We start from the raw sequence: 23,478 nt of genomic DNA, 5'->3' as shown, positions 1-23,478 counted from the left end.
GAGAGGAACGTGAAGAAAGAAGAATAAGAAGGGCAGCAGCAACTACTGCCGCCGCAATCGCAGCTGCCCAAAAAGAAGAAGAAAAAGAAAAGAAAAGAGAAAAAAAAAGGTATATAGATTTTTCAATATTTTTTTATTTTTCCCATTTTCTTTAAGGTTATGGCCTGTAACAGTTGTTACGATACCGTAACGGCTGTTATGGCCCCGTAATGGCCATTACAAACCCAAAAAATTTATCGTGTAATGGTATCAACCGTTACCATTATGTATCGGCCGTTACGGCCAATACGTAACCGATTTTGAATACCTTGGGATACAATACAAAGAGCGTGACATGAAGATGTGCGTCACAAAAACCCAAAATTTCCAGGTCCTACGGCTCATTTAGTGGGCACCATACATGGGGTTGTGTTTAGATTTTTTTAAGGAGATACAGATTCCATGTGTGGTTATAGCTTGATTCTTCCGAGACTTCGGTAAAGGTTTTTGGGGAGAGATATTCAATAGGACCATGTGTCAGTAAATCATTACTAGTTTTCTATTTTCGGAGATTTGTGTCTTGGGACATCTTTAATAGGATCGTATATGTCGTTAAGTCATTAATATCTAGTTTGGAAAGGCCTTTCAAGATTTAGAATCATTTTTGTTATTGTTATTTCCCTTTTTAGATTTGGAATTTAGATGTCAATCTTTGAGATATGATCAGTGTTTGCCGTAATGGTACCAATGCATGTATAACATCACACCCTTGGGATTCAGAAGCTTATGGAAGGCTGTTGAGGCAGTAGCTCCTATTGTTGGTCAAGGAATATCGTTTGTGCTAGGTGAAGGCACCCGGATCCATTTTTGGGAAGACCCATGGTACGGGGGTCTTATTCTTTGAGACACCTTTCCAAGGGTAGCTAACTTAGCGATTGAGAAGGATATTTCGGTGGACAAATGCTTTGCTAGATCTGGAAGTTTGGAAGTGTGGTTGCCCCCATGTAGAAGAGATGTTGGAAGAGGAGATCGCTGAGTTTGAGCTGCTTTGGATAAGCTTCGCTTCTACTTTCCAGTTCAAGGGGAGAAAGATGTTATGGTGTGGCACACGCTTAGTTCCGGCAGATTTTCAGTTGGTTCCCTCTACGGGATGATTCGACTTTCCCTTCTGACCTCAGACACATGCTTTCCATTTCATTTTTGGTACATACGTGTGAGCTTGACAAATTTCAAATGCACTAATTCTGGTGTAATACACCATGTAGATCTTTAAACATCAAACATTCCTAGCCTCTAATTCTTAGACACTTGTTTGTGAAAATCGGATAGGATGTTTTCTTCTTCTTTTTTCCCTTTTTTTTTTAACGGCAATGATAAGATACATTATAGCTAGTAAAAGTGTACAAGAGCAAAAGAAAAACCCAAGGGATGATGAGAAATTAGCCCTTAGGAACGTAACTTATCCTAAGATGTGTCTATTGGCAATTCCACTATTTCCTCCGTGGTACACCTCTTGAACTAGGGAACCCACGATAGCCAAAATACCGTATATCCTTTTACCCTTTGGAATATTGCTCTTGAATTCCATCTTGTTCTTAAACATTGTTGTTTCACTCTTCCCAAAGTGTCCAAAGGCCAGCTAGGAGACTACCACCAAAGTATCTTCTTTTTTTTCTGAAGGAAGACCCCTTCCATGCCAAGAACAAATCATTGGTCGATTAAGATTCGGCCCATTGCAACTTGAACATTGCTAGTAGGCAGTGTTCGAAATATCGGTATCGCGTTACATATCACACCCTTGGCATACGGATACGTATCGGTTATTGCATGGGATATATCGGTTGTATCACGTAATATATCGTTGTTGTTGGAAACATTGGAAATTGGTCGAATTTTTCAATGAAATTTTAGTGGTTGTTAAAAAAGACACCAATACACATTTACAAATCAAAACATTACAAAAAACAAGTGCACATAATAGGTTTTCTTTGTATGGGGTCCTAATCTATGCGTTGTCTAACTGAATTGATGCAAGTATATTCAAAGTCTATTCATGTAAGTTCTAAATGTAAGAAAACGTGTGGAAACACAAACAATACATTCAAAAGCAAAAGAAGAATCACTAGATTAGGTTACATACATGTTTGATTTTGAATTTTTTCAATTTTTCGCTACTCGGTCCTCCAAATCTCGAATTGAAGCTCCCAATCCACGATTTTTCATTCAAAACATGAAAAATCATGGATTCGTAACAATTTGACACTGATTTAACATGATTTACAGAAGAAATTTAAAAAAAAATTTTAAAAAAGGATCGAAAATAAAAAATGTTCACCGGATCGAACATGTGGGATATATCCCACTACTTACGCGTATCGTATCGCATAGGTGGGATACAACATATATAGTGGGATATATCGGCCAATATCACCAATATTTAAAACGCTACCCCCAAAGGGTAAACACCACTTTGCATGGATGAATAGATGGTTCGTTGATGTTGCATCTTTGCAACATAAAAGGCATCAATTTATAATAGCCATGTTTCTTTTTATTATCAATCCTCATAATCTAGTAATTTGCAACCAGCCAACCAAACAATCCCACTCTTGGAGGACCCAGGTACCAACACACGTATGCCAATGGAGCAATCTGATTCAGTCTCCCACCATTTTTATATTTTTATTTTTATTTTTTAAAAGATGAAGCAATTTATTAGGTAAAAGCCAAAAGAAACAAACTATACAAAAGCAAAACAAACTACAAAAAGAAACTAAACAAAGCAGCTGGAAAAACCCCAAACCCCATAAACAACAAGAAAACCAGACCCCCTGGGCCCCCATGAGCACACTATGGAGCCTAATTCATAAACAGCACCCAAAGCCGCACAAGAATACTAGCCGCCAACTGCCTCTTATTACTGAAGCACCATTAATTGTTGATGAGGACATCCGAGCATCATACCAGAGGAGGAGGGCTGAGCCAATCTCCTTATGGCTAGACGACCATTACATGGGGCCCACTTAGCCCAATTCACATTCATATCCACATTGAAGACCCCGCGTGCATGTTCGTACATCTTTGAAGACCACGCACTGGGAAGATGCATGTGGGCTACATATAGGAGTTTGATGGACACGACGATTGGACCGTTGGATCATCATCATCGGACATCTTGATCGTGGACCCCCATGGGCCACGGAATAGTTTAGTTGTTTAGATTATTTACATGCTTCATTATTTCTTGTATAGCTTATATTTGTGTTGACATTAGGAAGTTAGGATCACCATTGAAACCTTAATTCCCCTCTACCAATACCTAAACCCATCAATCACCTTAACCAATTCACCCAAATTAGCCCTAATTTCATCTTTTTCCCAAATTCTAAAAAACCCTAATTCCAAAATCCCCAATTCCCATGAACCATAATTTTCCAAATTTCAGATTTTCCCATTCCTAACCCTAATCATAGAATCTACAAGTCAGTCCCTCGAGTGTGGAACGTGACTATGCTAAATTGGAAGTTTTATCCTTCCATCGGGCCTAGTTTTAATTGATTTATGTGATTTCTTAACATGTGGGCATGTAATTTGGGTTAAATCATATTTTAGTTCATATTGTTTACTCTTAATTATGTGGTGGGTTAGCATCTTTTGTTAATTGAATTACTTTATGGACTCTTTCATAATCTCCATGTTGCATGCTAGCATTAAATCATGTGTCATGCATCAATTACGCTCTCCACAAATAAACTTGGCCCAAGCTTGAAATCTAGGCCCAATGTTTGCACTAGGCTAGGCCAAGGCCAATGATGAACGGCCTGGCCTATTAGGCCAATCCAATCATCACGTGGGTCATTGTTATACAAAAGAATGGATGATTTGAAGACAGTTGTGAGCCCCATTCAACGCACAAGTAGAGTTTAAAAGCACTTTTTGATTCATGGTCACATATCTTTGATCAAAACCATTGAAACGATTAAATTCATCATTGATGAAGGGGATATTGCAAAAACTTTCTTAGATTCAAACAATTTCAAATTTTTTATTGTGTTACTCTTTTCCTTACAAGGCCAACCCATACGTATAGTGATAGGACTAGTGTTAAGAAATTTTAGTCCGATTAGGGGTAGAGCTAAGCTAGGCCAGGGCTTAGGGGATAGGGTTGGACCAAGGCCAACTCTAGTTGGGCCCTAGCCCAGCCCATTTCCACCCCTAATTTCAGCTCCTTTGGTTGTTGGATAGGTTGGGCAGTTGAGGTACTCAATTTGAAAGTGAAAGTATGGCATTCTTTGTTGACTTTTACTTTAGTCAAAAGAGTTCCTTGATTATAATCCAAGCTATAAATCATTAATTCACGGTTTAAGTCAGAAGGCTGACGTTGGAAGTTTTCTCCTATCCTCTAGGGCTGTTTGATTTTTCATTTCCTCTGTAAATACCAATAAATAGCTCACTATTACTCTTTACGCATGTTTAAAAGTCGGTGAGGATTTCTGCCTAGAAAACCAGTCCAAAAAGGGCTGACTAAAATTTGTGGGCCCCGCCATGATGTATGTGACATATCCATGTTGTCCATCCATTTTATCAGAAAATTTTAGGACATGAGCCCAAAAATGAGGCAGATACAAAGCTCGAGTGGCTCACACAACAGGAAATAGTGGTCTTAATCCACCATTGAAAGTTGACTACTTCCTAGGGCCCACATTGATGTTTATTTGTCATTTAACCTGTTAAAAAGGTCACATAGACATGGATGAGGGGAAAACACAAATATCAGCTTGATCCAAAGCTTCTAGGGCCCCAGAAACGTTTTTAACGGTAGGCATTCAATTCCCACTATCTCCTATGGTGTGGTCTGCTTGAGCTTTGAATCTACCTCATTTTTGGGCTCATAACCTAAAATCAGTTGCCATAATGGATGGACGGTGTGGATAAGCCACAAACATCACAATGGTCCCCACATTTTTTCACACTCCTCAATTTTAGTGTTCAAAAAGCATGTTGTCAACACCAGCATTGAGAATGTTGTTGGAATTACCTCGATGAATAATCATCACCTATTTACAAGGATTTGCAAAGGTGAATGCCTTCTGGTGAAGCAAAGTCAAAAGTTAAGGAATCTAAAGGGAAGCAATGTTGTTGTCCACTAAGTCTTTTCTTCCTCTTCCTTTTTTCTTTGAAGGTTAACTGTACTTTTATTAAGAAATCACCAAAGTAATAGCCATGGTACAAAGAATACAATGCTAGTACTTACAACCCAAACAAAGCCTTAAGACTACAAACGTCCACTATCGGCAATCCAATTACCCATTCCACCACCTCCACTAATCCTCTCCTATTCTGAAAACATTATCTATTCCGCTCCCCCCATATGTTCCATAACACAGGCTTCGACACACCATATCACTCACCTTCCTCCCCGAAGCCTCCACCATGCCAAGCCCACAGAAGGTCTACAACGGAGTTCGATATCACCCATTTGATTTGAAGATCGCTAAGAGATCCTCCCACACCTTACAACAAACAAACAATGAATGAATAGATGGTTTGTCATCTCGGCATCATTCATACACATAGCACATGTTGGAGGATCATTCTTTTTTCCCTCTTCCATTATGGGGAAATGAGGAAACGAAGAGGAAAACTACTAAAAGTTGTTCAGCCCTGTCTCCTTTTTTTCCTTCTTCATTCTTCTTAATCTCTTCGTGTATATAGTTTTCATAGCACCATTCCAGTTATTGGTTTGTGCAAGTGAGGCCCATGATTAATTCCTTCAAACCATCAATATTAAGGGATCTCACTTCAAGAGGATTTCCCTAGGATCTCTTGCTCTGGATAGGAGCATTTTTCTGGATCAGTGTTATTCAGTGCATGATGAATCCATGGTGTGGATTCCCCCATGTCGCAGGAATTTGGTGGATGAAGAAATAGAGGAGTTGGCAAATTTGCTAGACCGGTTGAAGAATGTTGTGCCCTTGCCCAAGGATTCGATAGCGTGGCACATTCATAGGTCAAGACATTTTTCGGTCCGATCTTTCTTTAGCTTGGTATGTGATCCAACTCGGGATGTTGCTTCTCACTTTTCATTCCATCCTTGGTCTTAAAGAACCCCTCCTAGAGTTGAGGCCTTCATGGTTAGTGGGCAAAAAGAGAGTGCTAATTGTTGATAATTTGCAAAGAAGATCCCTTGTTCTTCCAAACATTTGTCTAATGTGTATGGGAGATGCGAAGTCAACTAATCATTTGTTCATTCATTGTGCTTTTTCACAGCAGGTGTGGGAGCTTTTCTTCCCCATGTTTCATGTAACTTGGGTGATGCCAAGGTATGTTGTTGATCTTGTTTAGGCTTGGCATGGAGGTGGGTTAGAATAGCCTAGAGAGCTTTGTGGAGATTGACCATTATGGCTATTTTATGGGCTATTTAGGGTGACCTGAATAGCCTTTGCTTTCAAAATAGGGGATCCTCTGTGGAGATAATTATTTGTAAGGTCAAATATAGCATCCTAGGTTGGGCTTCTTATGTGAAGGCAGTTAATCATGTTGATTTTTGCTCTCTATTTTAGATGTAGGGTCGGGGTCATATTCTTTTCTCACTTTTAGGTGAGCTTTTAATAAATTTCGGTTCTCTCTCATAAAAAAATTATGGGCCTCGCCATGGATGACTCATGCACAAAAATACTCAAGATTAGATAACAAAGCCTTTAATAGGCAGCCAAGTGATGCAGTCACATGGGCCCCACTTATCTCGGGGATAGGGAGGAACGACCACCCAGTCATCTCTATTTTGATGGGATTTAGGGTTCTTTATAATTCTAAGCTTGTGTGGAGCTATTTTGGCCATTTCCTTGTGTTTCTTAGTTGTTAATTAGGAGGTTATAAGGTAGTTAGAGTTAGTTGTTTATCTTTCAATTAAAATTAAAATATTTAAAAAAAAAAAAAAAATTTGTTAATGGGTAGTTGTGATTAACACACTAATCGCCAAAATTAGTTGGAGGTTTTTTTTTATTTTTTGACAGATAATGAGAAATTTTATAGAAGAAAAGAGATTACAAAGACAAGGGCCTGATCAGCTGAGATAGCCGATCAAATGCACCTTAAGAAAAGCAAATTACACCCCTTTAGCTTATCAATAGCAAAAGCCCATTCAACTATAAACCGAATATCCCTTTTAACCGTATCCTCTTCCCACACAGCCCACCAAACTGCTAAGATGGAAATTTTTCAGAGTTTAGTCTTTTGGTTACCACACGTAACTCCCTACCAAGCTTTTAGCAAGCTACAAACCGAGTCTGGGAAAACCCATTGAACTTGAAAACGAGACAGGATTTCGGACCAAATACGATATGTGAACGGACAGAGCACGAACAAATGGTCCACAGATGCTTCATCCGCCATACAACATAAGCAGATATTATTGATACACATGCCTCTTTTTCTTAAATTGTCCACTGTCAAAACCTTATTCCTTGCAATCAACCACCCAAAGGTAGCTATCTTTGGAGGCACTTGAAATTTCCAAACATAATGAGATGGGACCTCTTCAACCGGATGAGCACTCTTAACAATGGACCTGACTGAAAATTGCCCTTCTTTATCGAGACGCCACACTAATCTGTCTTCAATGGACTGATCTGGATTGTTGTTCTGAATGCGACTAAGCAAAGCGACATATTCTTTGACCTCTTGATCACAGAGATTTCTTCTACGCACCGGACTCCAAATGACTGCTCCCCCAAGGATCGAATAACAAGAATCCACTGAAATAGACTGATTTGGAGCTAGAGGGTAAATTCGCGAGAAAGCTGCCACAAGAGTGTCATTACCTACCCATATATCTTCCCAGAGTAAAGTGCAATCACCTTTCCCAATTGCTATTCCCATTCCCTCAAGAACCTTCACCTTATTTTCTAGAATACCTTTCCAAAGATTCGAGGCTTTGTATGCGGAGGAATTTTTTGTCCACCACCCCCCTTCTAAACAACCATATTTACTTTTGATCATGTTATTCCAAAGAGTACCATTCTCGGCAAGGTGTCCCGTATTGGTATCAGTTGGCGTAACGGTGACCTCCAAAACCGATACGGATACGGGGTCGTAACGGCGATACGGGGGCGTAACGGCCCGTAACGACGTAAAAAAAAAAAAATTGCCAAAAAAATATAAAAAAATATGTATTAAATCTGGAATATTCTAAGCATTCCAAATATGCATTCATTTATAAATTGGAACATGTTTATGATGGTGTAACGGTCCACTCTTTGGTGAGAAGCTGTATCGGACTGTCTGATTAATTTTTGAACCAGGTAACCTGAATTTGACTACAAAATGTATATATTTAATTTTCTAAATATCTAATTTATATACTTAACAATTTAATATCTTTCTCCCAGTAGTTCTTTAAAAAAATGAAATTAAATTCAGGTAGATGGCGTTGCCAATTTTGGGCTGACTTAGAGGACCAATCTATGCCCCAAATTAGCCTCAAATTCATGCAATTTATTGTCATTATCCCACTTATGTATTAGTGGACATTTATTGGATAGTGAATCATGAAAAAAATCAAAAGGCGCTATTTTAAAAAATAAGAGTACACAAAATAACAATTAAAACTATTCAAATAATTTGATTTTGGCATTGTGAGTTAGCAATTGCAGTTTATTATTTAATTGGTAAATTTTAAGTTAATATATGTCTTTTTTACAGTTTTTTAAGGGCTCAAATTAGGCGGGACTCGGATTGTGAAGTGTAGCACACATGTCAAAGTTTTTTGGGCCCTACCCATGATGAATGTGTTATATCTAAACCGTCCATTCATTTGACGATTTCGTCTTAAGGCTTGACATGAAAAATAATATTGATCTAGTTATCAAGTAGACCACACTGCAAAAAGCAGTGGGGGATTGAACGTCTACCATTGAAAACTTTTTTGGGATCACAGAACTTTTAGATCAATGTGAAATTTGTTTTTCCTCTTCATTCAGGTCTTTTTGACCTTATGAATAGATTGGATGGAAAATAAATGTTACGGTGGGCCTACGAATTGTTTAACGGTGAAAATCATCATCTCCGCTGCTATTTTTGGTGTGGTCCAGACGATATTTGGATACCATTCATCTTTTACGTAATGCTCTAAAATAATATTTAAAAATAGATGAACGGTGTAGATATAATAAATACATCACTGTGGAGCCCATAAAACTTTGATCTCCTCTGAACCGTTCGTACAACTCGGAGCTCGAGGAGTGTCAGCGCTCGTCTCAGCGTGACACGTACCTACAGCAGCTTACACTTGCAAAAAAAAAAAAAAAATGAGGGAGAGGGAAACCGAAAAGAAAAAAGAGCGAAAGAAGAGAAGAAAAAAGAGGGAAAGAGGGAAAGAACAGAGAGAGAGAGAGAGAGAGAGAGAGAGAGAGAGAGAGGGAGAGAGAGAGAAGAAGGAGGAGGAGGAGGAGGCCGCAGCCGCAGCAGGGCCGTAGCAGGCCGAGAAGAAGAAGAAGAAGAAGAAGAAGAAGAAGAAAGAGAAGAAGAAGAGGAAAAGAAAGGAAAAAGGTAAGGTTTTTTTAATTTTTTTTCTTTTTTTTTTTTCCAAGGCCCGTAACAGCCGTTACGGTTCAGTAACGGCCATTACGCCCGTAACGGCCGTTACGTGTACAAAAAAGGGACTTGGCCGATACGGTCCCATATCGCGTAACGGGTACCACCATTACCGTTACGTATCGGCCGTTACGGCCGATACGTGACCGTTTTGGGACACCCTAATTCTCGGTCCCTAGCTTGAAGTCCACTTGCCTAAAAGAGCCCGATTCATGCTTTTGAGATCTTACTCCAGCCCCTCCTTCTTTAGTATGCTTGCACACTTCCTTCCAATTAACCAAGTGAAACTTTTTCTTGTCCTCTTTCCCGTGCCATAAAAAATCCCTTCTAAGTCTCTCAAGAGCTACCAATATTGACGTTGGGCATTTGAATAAAGACATAAAATATAGGGGAAGATTCGAAAGCACTGCCTTGATAAGGGTGAGCCTACCCCCCAAGGATAAGTATCTGCATTTCCATCTGGCTAGATAGGAACCCACTCTTTCAATCACCTTCTCCCATAAAGTTGTTGGGGGTTTACCAATGCACAAAGGAAGACCCACAAAAGTAGTTGGAAAACGGCCCATCACACATTGAAAAAAATCGGCATACTTTGGAACCTGATCTACCTCCATGTTCACCCCAAACATTTTAGTCTTAGCCATGTTAACTCTCAAGCCTGAGACTGCTTCAAAGCATCTAATTATGGTCCTCAAATTACTAATTTTCTCATGATCTACTTCAGAAAACAAGAGCGTGTCATCCGCAAACTGAATGTGAGATATCGAAGTCGTAGTCCCTTCTATTCTAAATCTGTTAATAATTCCTACCTCCTGGCCCTTGCTCAACATTCTGGAAAAGGCCTCCCCTACTAATAAAAATAGAAAAGGAGACAATGGATCTCCCTGGTGAAGACCCCTCGAGCTACGAAAGAAGCCTTTAGTTAGAGGTTAGTTGGGATTGTTCTCTAAATACTATGTTTGAGAGATTGCAAGGAGCTTTTGGAATTTTGAAATGAAAATTAATTTTCTCTTCTAAGTAGAGAGAAAGAGAAAGAAGAAGAAGGTTCCCCTTTTCTTTGTCTTGTTGAGATTGGGTTTGATAGATGCCCTAGAAGCTCCTGGATCACTCGATCTTAAAGGATTTCAAACAGTCCATTATAGAGCCACTTGCTGGATTCAGATTCCTCGTCACAGAAGGTCAAACCTCAGATATGCTGTGCGCCTGCCCTCTCCTACATCACCAAGGAGTGGGCTATTGTAGACATGCCCTATCCCAAGATTTGAATTGGTCCAACCATCAAAGTGAGCCGTGAGGGTGCATTGAATATGGACAGTTGGTCATTCTATGTAATCATTCGTTTTTCTCAGACACATATGGCCCACTTGATTAGTGAATTGCCTAGTTTTTAGCCAAGGTATGCAGGCTCCACAAGATGAATGGCCCAAATCTTACACCCATGTGACACGTTGGCACATGTGGCCTGAAGAAAATCCTAAATGCTCTTTATGCAAATATCCTTACCATATCTCCAACTAAAATCCTCACATATAGTTATCTGCATTACACTATAATAAAAAATAATAATAATAATAATAATCAAATGCTCATGGGAAAATACATGGGAAATTGGCAATAATATTATGAATTATCGATAGAAGAAGCTACCTGACAATCAAAACATCCAGGGGGATCATGGTTGAATATCATCCGATCACAAAGCTGCTTGCATTGATACGAAAGAACAATAAATCAATCTTCGAAACTTCGAAGCTTTAAACATCAATTCATTATTTGGATGATTGTTAGCCTCCCACAGACCCCTCTCCACATCCAGCATGTGTTCCAACTTGGCAAGAAAGAGGAAAATATGAGTAGCTCCAAAGGTGAACACACCAGGATGATGAAGATCACACAAAAATTAGGTCGGTCCAGACATCAACCAGGCCACATTTGTGTTGAATGTGAACAATGAAAATCTCGTCTAAACCTTTACTTCATTTCATAATCATATAGAGGTACCCTAGCTAATGATTGGGATCAAACCTATATTTGTATATGGTCATCTCCACGACGGGAACCACATTTTATAAGGTTTAGATGTTCGCACAATTACTGTGTTGCTTGTGAAGTTTGTGTGGAGAGGATGCATGTGGGGATAGTAACCATTATTTGATCCAGACAGAGATAAAGAAAAATGCGGTGCTTGAATAGAACAAAGATGAAAAAAGCAACCTGATGAAGCCAACCTGAAACCAGAGCAAAGTCTCATTCACTGATACCTTGTAAAACCTGCAATTCAGGATATACACATGCAGTCATTAAAATTTTTAATATAATCATTACAAAACGACTTGTATCTTTCCAAAGTCTGTAAACTGAATGAAGATATGTATGCAATCTGTCTTAGAAAGATTATGCATTGCAACAGCCAAGAAAAGACGAACTTTATTAACTTTAAGATTTTCAAACCACGTTTTATTGAACCAAGAGAAAATCATCAGCAGCAGCACCTCCACCACCACCATCATCATCTAAGCCTTATACCCATTAATTGGGATCGGCACACATGAATCCTATTCTGCCATTCCACTCAATCAAGGGCCAGACTTTCAGTTAGACCATAGGTCATCATGTCTTTTTCTTACTACCCTCTTCCACGTCCTTTACCTTCCCCTTGTCCTTTCGGAGCATTTAACTTGGACCAACTCACTCTTTCTAACCGGCATGGTTCTTGGTCTCCGTTACACATGACCAAACCATCTAGGTCTAATTTCCCTCATCTTATCAACTATTGGTGCCACTCCTAAGTTCCCTCCACTGTATTCATTTCTAATTCTAAAATGCTCTACTAATCTTTTAGAGAGAATATCATAGATATCATGACTACAACATCTCTGCCCTTAAGTCCTTGTACAAAGTTACGATAGATTGGCAGATAATGCATAATTTTCTTTATACAGTGGTTTAGGTCATCACACTGGTTAAAGGTGTATACCAAGGCCAAAGTGCTCCTCTTTTGATGGATAAGACAGAAATTGCAATAAGGAAGCAGATTCCCTAGCACATATCCTAGAGGGCTCCTAAGGGGCCTTGCACCCTCCCTAGCAATAGAATTTAACAATATAGTAGCTTCTGCTTATATCAAAGAAACAAAAATTTTAACCTCAAAACTGTCCCTAATCTCATTGAAAATGGAAAGAAACTACCTAGGTTTAACCAATTCGTTGGTAACCCATACAAAGATATCCCTAGACGCTCCCTCAAATAGAATAAGGATTGTCAATAGACTGTCAGAAACACCTCTCTAATCAAGACCTCCAATAAAAAAAAAACGAACTATGAAAGACCCAAACTGTTGAATAGGTGCATCATGCAAGGTTTTCAAAGCCGATTTTGGAGCGCACCTCGTCCAGCTCAAGAAGCAGTAGGAATTGTACAGTTTTGGACAAGTCATCTCGCCGATACACAGAATTTTTTTTATTTTTTAAAGTAGAATCAAGCCCAAGAACCTAACCAACATACCAAACTCTTCCACAAAAAAAGCCTCATGCTATTTCTCCCAAAATAATGCAGACGCAGGAATTCAATGTCACCCGCCCACACATGTCGACTTGCACATGCCACCCCATGTGTCAACAATAAGCCGTGTTGAGTGCGCACAGGAATCCAGTTCCCACTCCACTCATGACATCATTATGACACATTTTCTACCCTATAAAGGGTATCTTCTACCACACTCGTTGATCATAATCAAACTATGTAATAAACTATTAGATAGCTACTGATTGTATTCAACCTATGGGAGCTTTGTGATCTCATTGACGGTCCCACACCCATAAAGGAGGAAGGTTGCATCAGGTCACAAGCGGCGTCAACTTAGGGCCTGTTTGGGAGCGTGGATTTGGAACCCCCTGGATTCGAAACCCCCAGGATTTGAAACCCCCTGGATTTGCAATCCTCCCAATGTGTTTGGCACACTCGAGTGTGAATCAACTTTAATCCAAAAGTACATATGCATGGTATATTTACAGGGGTTTGAATTTAATTACTAAATCAACTTTAATATCTCTAATTAGTGAGATATGTATTTTTTGACACAATGGTTGTGACAAGCCCGCTGAAATATATGCTTTGCCTGAAAATGATGAAATTCCAAGTCTCGGATGGGCCGCAAGCACAAGATCATGTCTGAGTGACTAACCAACGATTTTTAATCGTTGATTAACATGGACAATATTTGGATGTTGTTGATTTACATGGACAATGTTTGGACAGTGCTGATCATCATTAGTAGGCCATGTGCCCAATAGAATGATAGTATAGTGACGCACATGTTACACCTGCAACTATTGAAATGATTTTAGGTGTAATCCAAGCTCTCACTGTGGATTGCAAACCCCCTCAAAGAGGGGATTTGAAACCCCCTGGATTTGGAACCCCTGATTACTTTAAGCTGCCATACAACTAGGGGATTTGAAACCCCCTCCAATCCCCTCCAATCCACGGTGCCAAACAACCCCTTATGTCATAACTTCCAACGTGAATCCGCACAATATGACATAGAATGGAATGGTGAAACAAGATTCATATAGCTGACCCCAATTAATTGGTATAAGGCTTAGATGATGATGACAACCACCCTTTTCCTCTATTTCTTTTCTTAAAAATGACATTATAACATCATTTTTCCATAAATCATTTAAAACCAGAAAACCCTACTTTATCCCCAAAAAGCCCTCCCATGCATCTGTAAATAAGGTTCTCTATCTCATTCCAAAGGGCCCTTGACCAAATACTCTCTACCCCCTAGGTTCCCCACCCCTTCTCTCTACATCCTTAGCTTCTACAACCTTAGGCTATCCACCCTTTCTCGCTATACACTCTTAGGCCTTGACCTCCTCCCTGCACCCATAGCCTCTCTACTTCTCACACCCTTGGCTTCTCCACATCTTTAGTCTCCCCACACACTTAGGACTCTCCAGTGTTCAAAAATCGACATCGCGTTACATATTGCATCCTTGGTATACATATACATATCGGTTATCGCACGGGATATATTATTTGTATCGGATAATTTATCGCACTTTTTGGGAAACATTGGGAAATGTTGGGGAAATGGTTGAATTTTTCAATGCAACTTTCAAGGATAGGTTTTTATAATATATATATATATATATATATATATATATATATATATATATATATATATATATATAATTTTTTTTAAAAAAAAGACCCTAATACACACTTTTAAATCATGACATCTCAAAAAAGAAGTGCACATAATAGGTTTTCTTTCTATAAGGTCTTAAGATATGCGTTGTCTGACTAAACTAATGCAACTATATTCAAAATGAATGCATAAAATTTAGAGTGTACGTGATAATCATTTCATCAAATACTCCTAAATACTTTGAAATTAGCCTCAATTGACAGATGGTTGAATAGAAATTTCAATATATATATATACACTAGTTTTTATTAATTTTTATTTAAAAAATAATTTTTATTTTTCAAAAATAGGCAAGGACTTAACGAATAAGTAGATCAACCCTCATACATGCTTGATTTCATGTTTGGAGTGCAACATTGCAAGCAAATTTGGAGAAATTGGAGAAATTTTAAAATTTCCCCAACTTACCCCAAATCAGGGCACCTACACTCAAATTTCGAAATTAGAGTGTATGTGATGATCATTTCATGAAATACTCTTAAATACTTTGAAATTAGTCTCAATTGATAGCTAGTTGAACGAAAAATTCAAAAAATAAAATAAAATGGAGAACATGAAGAACCAATGGATATCGAAATCAAAGATCCAACTCCACGATTTTTCATGCAAAACATAAAGAACAAATGGATTTGTAACCATTTGACACTGATTTAATATAATTTCAACCAAAAAAAAAAAAAGGATCATAAATTAAAAATGCTCACCGGATTGAACATGCGGGATATATCGGCACCACCTGTGCATTTCGTATTGCACAGTGCAATACAAGATATATAGTGGGATATATCAGCCAAGATCGTCGATATTTAAAACATTGGGACTCTCTACCCATTCTAAGTTACCTACCAAAGCAAGAGTCAATGAACCCATCCCCTTATGAAATCTCTCCTAGAAGCCTCGAAGAATAGGGTAAGAGGATTTAAGAGCTCCAAGAATCCTCCTTTCATGCACTGGTGCAAGGTCAACCGCAAGGAATGGCCTATCAGTCAATGCAGTGGGGAACATTGTGATATTCTTCCTTTCTCCCTCAGATTTCTATAAAGGATAACATTCATAGGAACCCATTCTAGAGAGAGAGAGAGAAGGGAAAACCTCAAAGGAAAAAAGTAGGGCCCAAGGATTTAAGAGCTTCATGAATGTTCTTATATGCATTGGTGCAAGGATCAACCATGAGGAATAGCCTACTAGCCAATGCAGTGAGGAACATTGTAGAGGTTCTTCCTTCCTCCCCCAAATCTCTAATTAGGGCCATCTGTGGAAACTATAGAACATTTCAAGATGGAGGTTTTCTTATGTATTTCCTTGGTACATTTCTCCCTTCGTACACCTCCCTGCTTGCATGCATCATTTTACTTATCTCTATGGATATTTGCTTAAGTGCTAATCCTAAAAATTTAGAATTCTTCCAAGCAGAGATCATAGACACTTATGGTTGGAGAGGGTACCTCAACGTTCCCTCTCTGTAATTGAGGCCCTTACTCGAATCTTCAGAAGTTGACCATTAGATGGAATCATCAATCAAAGTCATCAAATATGACCTTAGGATTATGTGGCTCTATGGATTCTAACCCTACATAGATCCGAACTTTGTCAGCTGGTGATGACTCCTCATTTTATTTATTTTTGCTGAAATTTGGCTGGTGAATCCATCAGTCTATTCCACAATGCAGCATATCTGTATGAGAATCTGAATCATTCATTCATTCATTGTAAAGCTCCATAAACAAACCATGGACTGAAAATCTGAGCAACTGTACAATCTCAACCAAACAAAAAATTGCTGCAGAGAAATCAAAGACTAGATTTGAATGATTTGGTTGGTGCCCCATTCTTTAAATGGCTACGAGTGTTCAATTATCATGATTTACGAGTTCGAGGCCTGTTCATGGGATGTGGTTTGGCTGGTGACACTGCCAGTAGCCAGGTGGCTACTGGTCGGTGCTCTGTGGGCCCCACCATGATGTATGTGTTTTATCCATGCCGTCCATCCATTTTTCCAGATCATTTTAGGGCTTGATTCCAAAAGTAAAGCAGATCCACACCACAGGAAAACAGTAGCGATTGAATGTCCACCATTAAAAACTTCCTAGGGCCCACTGTAATGTTTATTTGACATCCAACCTATTGATTAGGTCATACAGACCTGGATGAAGAGAAAAAACAAATTTCAGCTTGATCCAAAACTTTTGTGGCCCCCAAGAAGTTTTTAATGGTGGGCGTTCAATCAACACTGTTTCCTGCGATGTGGTCCATTGAGATTTGGATTTACCTCATTTTTGGGCTCATGCCATCAAATGATCTGGAAAATTGGATGGACGGCGTGGATAAAACATATACATCATGGTGGGGCCCACAGAGCACCGGCCAGTAGCCACTGGCTACAGGCACTATCACTAGCCAAACCGCTTCCTTTTTCATGGCTGTTCTTAATGAATGAACGGTTCGGATCACCATACACGGTCGACCATTCTTGGGCCCACAAAAGGAAGCGCATTTTAGCATTGCGCGCCAAAATGGGAAAATCGGAAATTAAAAAAAAAAACCCCCAAATGAAAGAAATGCTGAGAAATAAAAGGGGAAAAGGTACCCGTCTTCGCTGAGAACGCCGTGGGGGTATTTTGGGGAAGGGCGAGTCAAGCTGAAATTGTAGAGCGAGCTGCCGTGAAAGACGCTGAGTTCACAGGAACCAGAGACGGCATACACCGAGACTCGGTGTATAAGCGCTACGAGAAAGAGGAGCCGAATCATCGTATTCTTCTTTCCAGGCGATGCTTGCAGTTGCAGAGAAAATGCAAAGACTTCGGAGAATGAGAAGGAGAATACGATCGCATGAAGCGACCAAAGAACAGAGAGGAATTATAGGGTCATACCCCTGCACCTCGTCACACGAACATCTCAGTGCCGCGCGTGATTCCATACATTTGGTGGGGCCATGCTTCAGTGATCCAGACCGTTTATCTCATCGTATGTAGTGTTGGTGGAAGCTTTCTTGAAAATTCTCGCATTTGATTGATGGACCACAGAGAAATAAGGTTAAGTGCACGCGCGATATAAAAGAGAAGGGTTCGGGCTGTTGAAGTAATTGGTGTTAGGGTTCTGAATCTGAATAGGATAAGGGACCCGCCTCACGGTTGGCTGTTCCCGGGAACGGATTGGCTACTCCCCCTGACACCAGCCCCGTGGCTGGTGTTCGGTGTTCTGTGGGCCCCACCATTCTGTATGTGTTTAATCCATTTTTAAAGATAATTTTAGCGCTTCATAATAAAAATAAGAGAGATATAAATCTTAGGTGGACCACTCCACAGGAAAACAATAGTGATTGGATATCCATCATTTAAATCCTCCTAAGGCCCACTGTACTGTTTGTCTGACATCCAATCTGTTGATTGGGTCATAAAGACTCAGATGAAGGGAAAAAACAAAGATCAGCTTAATCCAATACTTTTATGACCCCCAAGAAGTTTTAAACGGTCGATGTTCATTCAACACTGTTTCCTGTAATGTGGTCCACTTGAGATTGGGATATACCTCATTGTTTGCCTAAGAACATAAAATGATCTATAAAAATAGATGGACGGCATGGATGAAACACATACATCACGCTGGAGCCCACAGACCACCGAACATCAGCCATTGGCTGGTGGCAGGGGGAGTAGGCAATCCGTTTCCGCTGTTCCCACCATTACATGGCATAACGTGTGGTTAATATTAGCCATTCATTACGTAGAGCGTACGGTGAGGAAGCCATATACGGAAAAATAATAGTACGCTCGTCATGCGAGCCACACGTACACTGAATTTGTACGGTTCCATTTTTTCTTTTACAAGTGTAGATGATGATCTACATACCAATAATAACTTTTCATCCAAGCAGGCTGGGAGCAGACAGTGAGCCGTGCAAAACATGTTTGATAGTGGACCCCAGCATCTCTCACAGCACCACATGGCATCAATTAAATCTCATAAATTAAGTCATGCCAGTAGTAGCTGAGATAAGCATAGATGTGACCCCGCCTAACCTAAGATGGCGCGGCCCTTACCACCCATCATTATGTATGCATTTTATATCCAATTAGTCTCTCATTTTGATGGATCATTTTAATGCATTATCCCAAAAATAAAGCAATTCAAATTTATGTGGACCATATGTTAGGAAGTAGTGGTGATTGAACATTCCACCATTTGAAACTTCCTACGACCACCATAATATATTTGGCAATGTTTATGTGCCTTCCAACTCATGATGAGTTCATGTAAACTTGAATGAAGGGTAAAAAAATAAAAACAAAATAAAAAACAAATATTAGCTTAATCCAAAACATTTGTAGCTCACAACAAATTTTTTATGGTGAATCACCACTATTTCCTATGAATGGGTTCACTTGAGATTTAGATTTGTTTCATATATTTAGAATAATGTTCTAAAATGATCTAGTAAAATAGATGCACGGGAGTGGATATAGAATATGTATGTAAAGGTAGCCCGGGGCTGCACCGACTTGGGTGAGCTTGGGGCCTGCTTCGCTCAATGGATGAGCCCTTAACCCTTAGGCCCACCTTGATGTATGTGTTGTACACCTGCACCTTACAAATACCACCTCATTTTAAGATATCATCCCAAGGATAAAGTAGACACAAATCTCAAGTGGATTGGACCGCAAGAGACAATGGTCATTGAAGGCCCGTAGTTGGAAACTTCTTAGGTTCCACCCTAATGTTTTTTTGCCATCCAACTTATTGATGAGGTCACACAAACTTGAATGAACGGAAGGAGAAATATCACCTTGATCAAAACTTTTACAGCCCACGGTAAGTTTTAAAGGTCAATCACCACAATTTGTTATGATTTATTTCTAGTTTATATTTCTTCCTGTTTATTGTTTGTGGGTGAGGCCTGAGATTGGATTTAGGCTCATTGCATTGTTGGTGTGCTGGGCAACACTTAGAAGATATTTGAAGCACTTTTTATTGAAGTACAGTTGGTGCTGAGCTAGATAGTACATGTCATCTGATAACGGGACGCGATCAAAAAGTTCAAGGGACAAAAAAGCGGTCAAGACGAGATAAACAGTTAGAAAAATATAAAGAGTCAAAAAGATTTGGAAGACTGATGTGACAACTATTAAGTTGCCTTAAACAATTGTGAACAGAAAAATATACAGAGTATTTGTGTAGTACGGAAGCTTATAAATAGAAGGGGAAATTAATATAATGAATTGTCTCATGCCAACCAACCAAACCAAATAATTTATCTTTCCTTATCATAGCTTTAGCTCTATTTTAGGAGTATTGATCATCTTTAGTTATAATCCAAGTCCACACTCTCATGCTGGACTAGTTTCGTTTCAATACAAACAGTTTTCATTCAGCAAGGCTCCTTGCAGTCTCCCCTGCAGTCGATTGTGCATATTCCTTTTTTTGTGTGATTGTTTCCAATTGCTTAGTATATCAAAAGTTCTTCTGTACGGAAGGCAAAGTGCAACCCATCTTTGGACTAAGAACCCCACCCTCCGCTAGTCGTTTGATCGTCTTGTAACAATCTTGTACGAGTTGTTGAATAGGCAATCGATCTTATCATGTCTCAGTCATATACGGTCGCATTTGACATATCTCTACTTATTTCAGCGTTTGGGGTCAAAGTTGTTTGGTTTGAATCGAGCCACACAATCGGTTCTGGCACGCCTGCACACACCACATGTGACTAAAAACAAGTCAAGAGCAAACGATGGATTGGCTGGATATACCACACATACTCAAGGTGGGCCTCGCTGTTGTGGACTCACACACTTAAATGTTACTATGGCCTCAACTAATCTGTTTGGTAGTCTGCATCCATGCTGTCAACGTAGGCTACTTGATGAGTGGCCCATATCTCTAATGTACATGCCATCAAAATGGTGGTGAGAAGTTCCGACATGGTGGCTCTTATGCTACCATTATAGGGGGGAAATGGCTTAGAATTAGATGAATTTTCAAATGTGATATGTCATCTTGTATGTGTGGCAAATTTGAACAACAAAGTTTGCTCAAGGGGCATGGATTGTATAATGAGTTAACTATGTGGAGCCTATTGTGATGTGTGTTTTATCCATGCCATTCATTTGTTTTTCTAGCTCATTTCAGGGCATTAACCAAATTGAACAATATACAAAGCTCAAGTGGACCACACCACATGAAATAGTGGTAATTAAACGCCTACCATTGAAAACTTCTTGGGGGCCACAAAAGTTTTGCATTAAGTTGATATTTGTGTTTTCCCTTCATCCATATTTGCCTAACATTATGAGCAGGTTGTATGACAAATAAAAAATATAGTGGGTCTTAGGAAGGTTTCAATCAAAGACGTCATTATCCCCACTATTTTTTAGTGGTGTGAGCTTTAGATATGCTTCAATTTTGGATTCCATAAACACCCCACCTAAAACAAATATAAGCTACTCTTCAAGCTTTAGCTAGACTTTGATAAAACCATTTTTGGGCAATTTGAGAATAGTCGAAAATCCATATTGATTAAATGAGTATGGGCCTCAGCATGTTAGGAAAGCAACCAATGGGCCGGTCAGTAGATCTAGGACCCGACAATCAAATCATGGTCAATCATCTGTACTTTTTAGAAACCTTTACGATGCATCTCTTTGATAAAAGTTATTTTTATTAGCACAAGAAGAATAAAAAATCTATACGGGATGAGTCGAAAGGGTTCTCAATACCTTCTAAAAACAACCAATGACATCGGTTAATTCCCAAACTAAGCTAGCCAAATATCATATGATCACCCGAACCCACCAAGATACCAAATATTCCCTATCCATGGTAGACTGTGCATAGAAAATAGAAATCTGCGAACCCATACACACTCTTGAACTGAAGCACAACATGCAATGTATTCAGCCTCCATAGATGAAAGAACTGTAGATGTCTGTTTCTTACTCGACCATGAGATAGCTCCCCCTCCGATTAAGAAGACATATCTCGAAGTAGACTTTCCCTTGTCGGCGTCATTACCCCAAGCAGCATCAGAATATCCTTTGAACTCGAGGCTCGTGCCTTCATAACACAACATTAGGTCTTTTATTCTTCTAAGATAACGGAATATAAGTTTGACGGCTTGCTAATGAGACTGTCCCAGGTTACTCTGATAACGGCTGATTATGCCAACTGCATAGCTATATCGGTCTGGTGCAAAGCATAGCATACATTAAGCTTCCTACTGCGCTTGCATAAGGTACCGAGGACATAGCCAATTTCTCGGCTTCGAGTCTGGGGACACAATTTCCTATCTAGCTTGGTAGCTTTATCCATAGGGGTTTCAATGACTTTTGAATTTTTCATCCCGAACCCGCTCTAAGATCTTTTGTACATAGGTTGCTTGAGACAAGCCTAAAAATTTCTTAGGGCGATCCCTGATGATTTTTACCCCAAGAATAAAGTTGGCTTCACCGAGCTCCTTTATCTCAAAGTTCGAGAATAGTCAATCTTTAGTCAATATCAACAATTGCATGTCATTACCAGCTAACAGAATATCGTCTACATATAGAGATAGTATCAAAAAAGATCTTCCAAACCGTTTCATGTATACATAATGATCTTCTTCACTCATCGTGAATCCAAAAGTAGAGATGGCTAAGTAGAACCTTATGTACCACTGTCTTTTAGATTGCTTCAGCCCATATATAGATTTAAACAACATGCAGACTTTCTTTGGATATTTTTTGTCCACATAACCCATGAGCTGCATGTATATCTCTTCATCCAAGTCACCATTTAAGAATGCGGTCTTTACATCAATCTGATATAACTCTTAAGTTTAAATTTGCGATAATAGACAAGATCATACGGATTGAGGAGAACTTTGTAACGGGTGAAAAGGTCTCCTCGTAATCAATGCATTCTTTTGTATAAAACCTTTAGCAACTAATCGTGCTTTATACTTGTCCACTGTACCATCTGCCATTCTTTTGATCTTTAGTATTCATTTATTACTTATCGCTTTGCGATTAGAAGGCAGATCAATGAGTTCCCAGACTTTAATCTTTTCCATGGAAGCAATTTCTTCGTCCATAGCATTCACCCAATCGGCCGAGTTAGAAGATAATAATGCATCCTGATACGAACATGTTCATCATCATCAACCGCAATGCAAGAGAATGTTTACCCCTTAATATCGAAGTGTATTCGGGGAATCAATCCTCTTTCACTTCGACATAACTCAGGAGCCTGCTGAGATGTCCTCCCACTGTCCTGGTGAACTATAGGAGCATCTTCATCTTGAGGAGCAGAACTCCCACTCTCCTGAGATACATCGGGTATTTCAAAAAGTTCTATTGGAACCTTTTGCTTCATTCGGCTTGGGTATCTATCTTCAACGAAGGTCACGTCTCGGGATTCTATCTCAATCCATCGTCCATGGTCCTCATAAACTAGAACGTATCCCTTTGAATGCATAGGGTACCTAATGAACACGCATTCAATGGTTTTACTATCAAGTTTACCTCTATGTTGAGTAGGTAGCAAAACATATCCCAAAGATCCCCAAGGGCGTAGGTTGGCTAAAGAATGAGTCCTCTCAGACCACATCTCATATAGAGTCTTAGGAATGGTTTTGGATGGGACTCTATTAAGGACGTAGACGACTGGCGTCTCCCCAGAATGTAGTAGAGAGATTGGCTTGTGCCATCATCGATCTAACC

General features: G+C 39.4%; 1 protein-coding gene across 5 annotated transcripts in view; it reads right to left on the bottom strand.

Moving 5' to 3' along the window:
- Window positions 1-17,620, bottom strand: part of LOC131223691 (uncharacterized) — a 73,435-nt gene extending 55,815 nt beyond the window's left edge. For 2 of the 5 annotated variants that reach the window (XM_058219157.1, XM_058219160.1), the window contains exons 1-3: window positions 17,376-17,620; window positions 11,802-11,844; window positions 11,221-11,274 (exon numbers count right to left, since the gene is read on the bottom strand). In XM_058219157.1, coding sequence (XP_058075140.1) covers window positions 11,221-11,274; window positions 11,802-11,844; window positions 17,376-17,536 — 258 coding nt within the window. In that variant the 5' untranslated portion in view covers window positions 17,537-17,620. The remainder of the gene's footprint in view (window positions 1-11,220; window positions 11,275-11,801; window positions 11,845-17,375) is intronic. The other 3 variants (XM_058219159.1, XM_058219158.1, XM_058219156.1) reach the window with 2 other exon arrangements.
- Between the last annotated feature and the right edge of the window lie 5,858 nt (window positions 17,621-23,478).

Source organism: Magnolia sinica, chromosome 13 (genome assembly GCF_029962835.1).
Source record: "Magnolia sinica isolate HGM2019 chromosome 13, MsV1, whole genome shotgun sequence".
NCBI lineage: Eukaryota > Viridiplantae > Streptophyta > Magnoliopsida > Magnoliales > Magnoliaceae > Magnolia > Magnolia sinica.
The sequence above is the reverse complement of the archived record's forward strand: the minus strand, read 5'-3'. Positions and strand labels throughout refer to the sequence as shown.